Source organism: Arachis ipaensis, chromosome B6, assembly GCF_059453495.1.
Source record: "Arachis ipaensis isolate K30076 ecotype BB chromosome B6, ASM5945349v1, whole genome shotgun sequence".
Lineage (NCBI taxonomy): Eukaryota > Viridiplantae > Streptophyta > Magnoliopsida > Fabales > Fabaceae > Arachis > Arachis ipaensis.
In genome coordinates, this window is record NC_142441.1 from 8,964,210 (window position 1) to 8,973,529 (window position 9,320).

Here is a 9,320-nt window from a genome sequence, read left to right on the forward strand (position 1 = left end):
TGGATATGGTTAATAAGATTAATCATGAGAAGGAAGCATGGAACCTCAAAGTTACGGTGATTAAGCTTTGGACTATTCCTACTTTTACTGGTCAGCTTCTCCCAAATTCCATGGAGATGATTTTGGTTGATGAATCTGAGTTATAGTGGTCTAAATCTATTAAATTTTTTTGGCTGTTTATTTTTTGTATTTAGATGTGTTTCTCCTTACCTTTTTTATATCGAGGTCTCAAATTTTGTTTCATTGAAATTTGTTTTTCTCTTTATTCCATTTGTCATTTATCAAAGAACTTCTCTCTGAGGGTATATATAAGTAGAACTGGATTGCAAGTTATAGTTGAGAAAAATATACCCATTTGCAATTTAAAAGGCACCATATAATAGGTACTGGATTGCAAGTTTAGTTGAGAAAAATATATCCATTTACTTAAAAGGCACATAATATACTTAATTGATTGCCCTGATCTTGCATATTAATATTTTTTCTACCTTCCATTCTGTACATAGAAATGGGATAGTGATCACATTGCCATGGCTTCTGAATTGAAAATCTTAAAAGATATACCCAAGTTTGCAGTGATGTTTAATAGCACTATGTTTATTGACAATCTTTTAAAAGATCTTAGAAAGTCTGAGAAGAAAGACGAGGATCAGAAATTTAAAAACAAGAAAAATAAGAAGAGAACAAACATCGAGACATCAAATCAGTTGCCAGAATTGATCACCAAGACAAAAGAAGAGGTAATTTTTATATATAAATAATAAATTACATATTATGATTGTTCTGGTTATTTTTGAGATAAGATTGAATTGATGCTTTCTTTAGGTTGAAGCTGAGTACAAGGCTGCATCGTTTGCCCCACATAGAAATGGGATAGTGATCACATTGCCATGGCTTCTGAATTGGAAATCTTAAAAGATATACCCAAGTTCGCAATGATGTTTAATAGTACTATGTTTATTGACAATCTTTTAAAAGATCTTAGAAAGACTGAGAAGAAAGACGAGGATCAGAAATTTAAAAACAAAAAAAAAATAAGAAGAAAACAAACATGGAGACATCAAATCAGTTGCCAGAATTGATCACCAAGACAAAAGAAGAGGTAATTTTTATATATAAATAATAAATTACATATTATGATTGTTCTGGTTATTTTTGAGATAAGATTGAATTGATGCTTTCTTTAGGTTGAAGCTGAGTACAAGGCTGCATCGTTTGCCCCAAATGTTACGGAGAGGAGACAAATACAATCTGAAAAAATACAATCTGAAACACTCTTCTATCTTTCTGAAACACACTCTTCTGTGTTTGAGACGTATTTTTGCATTTTGAAGCACACAATGCATTCTATAGCAATTAGGTTTGTAAGTATATAATATGTTTGTGTATTTGTATTACAGTGAGGCACCATTAGTTGTTGGATTGATATGGGGTGATAATTTTTTTTATTATTTAATATTTAAAATAGGAGAAAAGAAACCTATTTTTCTTGAAAAAATATTAATTATTAAAAAACTTCAATTTTGAGGCATCTAGATGTGTTTGAGGAATGCAATATATAAAATAACTTTTTTTTATTAAATACTTTAATTTTGAGCCTTCTATTTCTCAATTTTTAAAAGATATAATTTTATGCCTTTGGAATAACAAAATACTTTTGTTGTAAAAAGTAAAAAAATCTATAAAATTTAATGTTCCAATTTCAACTGCTGCCGTCCTCATTTGTTGTTTTTGTCCTCATTTGTCATTTTTTTGTCACCGCCAAATTGAATTTCAAATTCACTTGTGTGGTTTAAGTATATTGAAAAATGACAACTTATATTTTTGTAAAATAATTTTTTTATCCAATATATAAATTATTTTAACATGATAAATAAAAGAATCTTTTTAATATACATAAATTATATTGGTTATGGTTCTTATTCATGTTTATCTTTTGAATTGTATTGTTTATATTTTTAAGTTGTATTCGCATAATTTATGAAGTTGAACAAGATACAATGTACTGTGAAGCAGAATTTGTATAGCCAAGAAGTGCTGATCAAAATGAATGTTTCGAAAAACATGGATATTTATGCAAATTTTAAGAAATTAAAAAATAATACTTATGTATTTTGAGTTGTGATAAAGTAAATAAATTTATTACATTTAATTAAAAATTTAATATACTAGACTGCTTTTAGTAACGTAAAAAGATTAAAACAAGAAACAGAAATTTTCAACAATTTTCAACCCGTGCAATGCACGGGGTCTTCTGCTAGTATATATATAAATATAATAAACGACTGATCACATAGCAAGAGCAGCTTTATTCATAACCATTAATCAAATTAAAGAATATAAGCTAAGATGCCATCCTCAATTACAAAAAAAAATAACCTATGCTATGCTAAAGTCAAAGCTATTCAGGTCGATCCTGCAGTCTCATATAGTCATGACCATTCTAACAAGTGCCCCCATCAAATCCAACCGTGATAGAAATGGTTCTACAAGTTGATAATCAATTGTTTCTACTAAAACACAATTCAACGACACATTGACTGATCAAGTACATTATTGATAACTCTTAAAATGAATGAGAGAATGTGATAGTGGTCAACGGCTTGCTAATATAAAAGTCAAAATAATAAAGGGCACCCAAATTACCTATTTTTAAAATAGTCTTATTTTAAAAATAAAAAGAAAGCTAAAATCAATTAAATGATATAGCAATCTAAACCACTAGTGTTACAACTGTTTATAAATATTATTATTATTATTATTATTATTATTATTATTATTATTATTATTATTATTATTATTATTATTATTATATATATATTTGAAACAAGCATCAGCGCGCCCCAATCCCAGCGCCCCACAATCTTTATACGCTCTCCTCAAACACAAGCTGCTTGTCAAGTCGCCGTCACTGCGCCAGCGCTCAACGTCGATTCCGGCCTGCTGTTGGACTGTCCACTCTTCACCGGTAAGTCCTGAGATTTCGTTCTATTCGCAGTGGTCAAATGTGATTAGGGTTTGTTGAATTACCGTCAATGAAACTCTTGCATGTATCGATCGTGCTAACAATGCTCCCCTGTCTTCTCCACAAAAGTTCTTATATTGAGATAGTTGGGGTTTTTTATCCAATTTCATGTATGATTACCTACAATTTTGAAAAAATTTGAGTTGCCCACTGCCTACCATGGAGTAAATGCATGACAACTCTTACAGGGATTGATATGCTTCTTTTTCCTCTTCTGATCTTTTCGGTTTAGTTTCCGTTATAAAGAACAAGTAGAGTATTTTAGCTTATAACCATATCTTGTGCTAATTAACTCCTCGCATTGTATACAAGTTAATTTTTTTTTAGTTTATATAAACAAAATTTACCCGTATTATATGTTGTTGGAGTTAATGTGATGATTTTTTGCCTGCATCATGTTATTATGAATTTAAGATGGCTAGGAAAGGCCGGTTTACAAAAAAAAGCTAAATCAGGACCAGCATGCCAGCAATATCAAAAGGCTCCGGCTCCAGCTCTGGCTCTGGCTCCGGCTTCGGCTCTCCACCAAGATGACTCTGAAATTCCCCCAGCAAGCTGTGGTAGTGTCCATACAACCGTACGCCCGTTCCTTTCACCGCATAGTGAACCAAGGCCTGCTTCACAGACGAGCACTTATAGCATTCAGAACTCGGAGCCGAGACACGTACACTTGGAAGCCAATGCTCATGAGGTGGATTCTATTGATCAAGAAATTGACGACCTCTTTGTTGCTTCTAGAGCTCAGAGTCGCAAAGGACGGAAGACCACAGAGTATTGGACGGTTAAGATCATCGGTAACGTATCTATTAGATTTAACTTGCTCAATTTACGCTAGAGTATGTGTTATTTATTTTAATTCGTGCATACGGTCTACAACAGAGACATATATAAAGGTGTATAATTTTTTTGTAGATTCCGATGACACAATCAAGTTGGCTAAACTGAGCGTGAGGGAGGCTATGGAACGGCCCAATGATAGAAGGATCATGCTTAGGTTCAACAATAAAAAGCAAGCAGTTGGAGACGAAGCTGGACTGTTGAGTGGCGTTCTTGGTATGCTGGGATCTGACTCCTATCTGTGAGGAAAGTTGGTGTCATGTTATCACTAAAGACAAAGTTTATAACGCATGTGTCAAGGTAAGAGTTTATATCCGTTCTAAGTTAGATCTGCTTATTCATGATTATAATTGATTATTTTAAGAATTTTTAATTTATTCTTAAACTAAAATAACTTAACTATAACAAAAATTGTCTGTATATGAAATGTGCATGAATGTACCGATTTTATTCACCAACTTGTGTGTACTCTTAAGAGCTGAGTTGCCATTTTTTCTTTTTAATTTGTTGGCTTATGGATTGATATTAATGACATATATTCATTTCCAATGCTTTGTGCATTTTATAATCAGTATTATAATTGAGTCATTAGATATCTTTTACTCCATTTTTTTGGGTTCCTGTCGGTTGGTGCAGCTTCTTCGATTTAGTCTTTATTGCTAAAAGATGCTTTTGTAATGGGTGGCTACCTTTGACCAACTCCTTGACCAGGGAATATTCTAGCAAATATTTTTAACAAATCGTGTCATTTATGCAGCAAATCTTTCATTTTGATGAAGATAGTGAAGGAATTATATGAAAAAATATTTTAAAAAGTATGGGGAAGTCTTGGAAAGATACAAGGCTGAGGTTGTATGATGATTGCTACGAGCCAACATTGTCGATTGAAGAAAATATCGAAAACCGTTCGTCGGGAATTGATCGAGATCACTGGAGATGGTACCTTGATTATGATTATCGCGCCAAACCTGAGACAAAGGTAAAAATATTATTTATATTGGTATAATATAGTACAATCACCTTTGCTTTGTGCCTTTTTTAAAACAGTTTCTAATCCCCGTTTATCTCTGATGGACCAATAGGAGAAGTGCCGGAAAAATGCGATAAATCGATCAAAACAGTTGTATACCCACATTGGCGGTTCGAAAAGCCTAGCTCAGCGGAGGGAAGAAGAGGTAGTGTACTTTTTTATTCACTCTTCGGTTTTGAACTGCTCTGCATAATTCACTCCTTGGACTATCTTTGTGTCTACATTCTCCCTGATTTCGTGGATTTTGGTGATGGATTAAACTTTGTTATTTCAGTCAGAACAAGAAGGAAGGATAGTCGGTAGAGGAGAGTTATGGATCAAGGTTCACAAAAGAAGGGATGGCTCTTATATTAATGATGAGGCAAGAGAAATTGGTGTAAGTACAACTTAATATGGTTAGTCATCACCATTATGATATCTAATGTATCCATTGTTCATTGTTGCTTCTTAGTTGCCCATTCCTTGTGTGCTGAGCTAAGAATAAGTTGTGGGACCCTTTTAATTCAATGTCTACAAATAAGTTTTTGGTTCCAACACTTATACTATGATATAAAGTTGTTACATGTGAACGATTCAATTAATTTACAAAATATCTGTATGACCGAAAATGTTCTTTATTTGGGCAGAAATTTTGTTAAGTGCTTTATGAATAATGATGTTTTAACACCTCTAAGTATTTGGATCAAAATATATATGTAACACATGATTAGGAGCAATTATCAAAATTACTAGATGTATATCCCTATGCATGCTTATGCTTATCGTGTGCCTCAAATATAAACTCAGTTTAAGTTTTAATTAAGTTGAATGTACTTGAATCGGATCCATATTATTATTTTATGTCTGTAGGAAAGACTTCTGGAGATTGAGCAACAGGATGAGTTTTCTAGAGTGTTGTCTCAAAATGATTCCATTGCTCAAGTTTTCGCAAGAGAGAAACCGGGTAGAGTGCGTGGAGTGGATAATGGACCAACTCCTAGTCAACTCTTTGGTACAAATTTGCAACCGTCAGTAAACAGAGTCCAAGTAGAGGAGACGCAAAGGAAGCTAAATGAACTACAGACAGAACTGAAAGCTGAAAAGTTGAAAAGGAAGGCGATAGAAGATGAAGCAGCAGCAGACAAAAAAAGGATAAAGGTAATGGAGAGTGCTTTGATTTATTTTTTTCAACGGCAGAATGAGGAGCTGCCACCAGAGATTGCTGCAGGGATGTGTTCAATGGAATGATACAGTAGAAAATAGTACTTTAGGATTGAAATTATTTTGGATTGATGCATACTTTTTTTTAAGTAGACTATGCTACTCTTAGCAAGAGATTCTATTTTGTTGATATTTTGATAAATACATTTTGGTTTGTGGATATTTTTCTGGTTTTGTCACAAGTTTAGATTATATCCATGAATATAATCACTGCTAAAATAATTAGAAATCCAAGGAACAAAACTTGATAATATTTAAGAAAATTTTATGTGATTTCATAAATAAAATCCCAAATTTTGTGTTTCTTTTCTTTTTTTAATTTTTTTCTTAACTTGGCGGCGGTTTTAAACCGCCAAAAAGTCTAAAAAAAATAGGACACTCGTATCGGAGATTGCGGCGGTTAGCAACTGTCTGTAAATATGTACACAACAAGTCCTATACTGCGGTGGTTTTAACATAGCCGCAAAATTTATTCGAAAAGCAAAAATTGAGTTGATTCGCGGCGGTTTTAAAAACGCTAATAAACAAGATGATAATCGTGACAAACAAGTTTTGCGGCGGTTTACTTAACACTTGCCGCGAAATATGTATTTAGCGGCGGTTATACCAGCGGTTGTTGAAAACCGCCGCTGAACTCACTCCAGCGCTCATAACCAGGGCGGTCTCCATAGCCGCCGGCAACATATTTTGCGGCGGTTTAAAACCGCCGCTAAAGGGAGAAAAAAGCGCCGCTAAGCTCCGCCTCCGCTGTAGTGATAATATATATATATATATATATTTCTTTTTAGTTTATTATTTTTCTATCACATGACATATTTATTATTATATTTTAAATTTAGAGTTTTCTTGATCTAACATTGCAGTGAAAGAATGGCAATATAGTAAAGTAGAGAAAAAAATGTAATATCATATCAAATTTTTTTAAAATCATAATTGTAATTTATGATTGAAATCGTAATTTAAATATTTTAAACGGGTTAATTTCATTTAGAGAATTTATAATTCAAACATAATTTATGTACACTTAATAGCTACATTCGAGTTAATACATTTAATACTATATTTAAAAAAATACGAACAAAACACATCATATTATTTATTTATTAATTAAATTATTACAATTCAAATTAATTTTAATAGAATAATTTAAAATTATAATTTAAATTTTATCACGTGTATGGCACGGATTATTACACTTGTTTTATAAATATATTTGATTAATGTTCAATTAGACATGTCAAGTTAATATACAATTAGACATGTTAAGTTTAGTATATGTTGTCAATTAACATTTCACGACATCAATTATTAAAAAAATTATTAATAGAATAACTGAATGACAAATATGATTAACTTTTAATTTTTAATGAACCAATTTGATTATAAAATTTTAAAAACAAATTTAAAAGATACTTTATCTTTCAAAAGATTAATTCAACTGTTTACCTAATTTTTAATAGTTTGAATTAAAGTTATAACATATGGTCTCAATCTTTTGTGTATCGGTGTATGTGTGGTTTCTGGTTTGCTATGTGATAACTTCAATTGCTGCTGAATTTGGTGATCCATGTTCCATGATTTATGATTAGTTGTGAATTGTGCATGGACTTCACGTTTGGCCACCTTCTAACTAATTTTGTTCTGTTCTTCATATATTATATACTTCTGTTAGAATCATATAATATAGTCACATTTTAATTAATTATGATAATAATAATAATATCTTGTAGCTTTATAGTTAGTATCATCAGGCTTTTGCATTCAGGTCCATGATATATACTAAACAAATTTCAGAAGTTTTACTGAGATTAATATAAACGTTGCAACATGATGGTCCAGCTTTAATTTATATATTTAAATGTGGCATTAAAAAATAAAATGACGTTGAATAAACATTTTTGTAGGCTTATTAGTTATTAATCAAACATGAGTAACCTACTTTACAATAAAGTAATATATAAAATATGAAAAATTTGAAAACGGCAGCAGAGATCTGAAAATTAAAGAAATTATTCCATTAAAAAATAATTAATAAACTTTGAAACGATATGACATGAATGCACGTTTCCTTCTTTCAAATGTATTCATAATTCGTAATATTATATTTATTATTTTTATGTACAACAAATTCGATTCATCTAATTTAATTTCAAGAATTGTAGTTATATTTTTTTAATTAAATTTTTTAGTTTTTCAAATATATTATATATGTTAAATATGGATATTAAAGAAATGATGAATTTAATTACCACTTAATTTTTTTAATATACTTTTGGATCTTTCTGTCAATTTGGAACTATCTATTTATTTTTTTAGCCCCTAACTGAAAATCATGCACAAATTAAATCATTGAATGATGACTAATTTACTACCATTTACCAATTGAATTGACCTTCACAATTCAAAATCGAGCTACATGGATAAAAAAAACTCCAAACAAGTACTGTATACGATGGCAAAATTGATTTAGATTACAAATTATTATTATTATTATTATTATTATTATTATTATTATTATTATTATTATTATTATTATTATTATTATTAGTAGTAGTAGTAGTAGTAGTAGTAGCTGTTGTAATAATAGGGAACATGTTAGGTACGTCAAAAATATATTAGGAGTCACTTAAATAAAGATGGTAAAAATGTCTTTTTTAAAAATATTTTTTAAAAATTAAAATTTAACACATATAATTAATTAAACTGTGATATTTTTATTAAAATTAGACCAGATAAATTAGTTTAGCCAAAAAATTGATAAATTAAATTTTGAACTGATATAAATTAATATTTTTTATAAAAAAAGACTACAATATTTTTATTATAAAAAATAACTAAAATACTCCTATTAAATGTTATATATATATATATATATTAATTTTGAAAATTCTAAATCCTAAACCTACGACGACAGAAAAGAAAAAGGCTAGAATTTAAAATTTTCAAAATTAATATATATAATAAGAGTATTTTAGTAATTTTCTATAATAAGAGTATTGTAGTAGTTTTTAATAAAAAATAATATTAATTTAGATCAATTCGAAATTTGATTCACCAATTTTCGGTTAAATTAATTTGTCTAACTTAATTTTGACAAAAATAACATGATTTAATCAATTATATGTGTTAAATTTTAATTATCAAAAAATACCTTTAAAAAAAAGACGTTTTATACGACTTTATCAAAGTGACGAAAGACTCCCAAATATATTAGTATAATGTGTTAAT

General features: G+C 30.0%; 1 protein-coding gene across 1 annotated transcript; it reads left to right on the forward strand.

Moving 5' to 3' along the window:
* Window positions 1-4,679: 4,679 nt before the first annotated feature.
* LOC148554562 (uncharacterized) lies at window positions 4,680-6,119 on the forward strand. Its single transcript, XM_088490369.1, has 4 exons — window positions 4,680-4,841; window positions 4,945-5,037; window positions 5,167-5,268; window positions 5,742-6,119. The coding sequence occupies exons 1-4, from the start codon at window positions 4,680-4,682 to the stop codon at window positions 6,117-6,119; spliced, it is 735 nt and encodes a 244-aa protein (XP_088346495.1).
* The last annotated feature ends 3,201 nt before the right edge of the window (window positions 6,120-9,320 follow it).

Coding starts and splice junctions, on each gene's coding strand:
- LOC148554562 (XM_088490369.1), top strand. CDS start 4,680: ATGGGGAAGTCTTGGAAAGATACAAGGCTGAGGTTGTATGATGATTGC. Junction 4,842..4,944: donor GCGCCAAACCTGAGACAAAG/GTAAAAATATTA, acceptor ATGGACCAATAG/GAGAAGTGCCGGAAAAATGC. Junction 5,038..5,166: donor CTCAGCGGAGGGAAGAAGAG/GTAGTGTACTTT, acceptor TTGTTATTTCAG/TCAGAACAAGAAGGAAGGAT.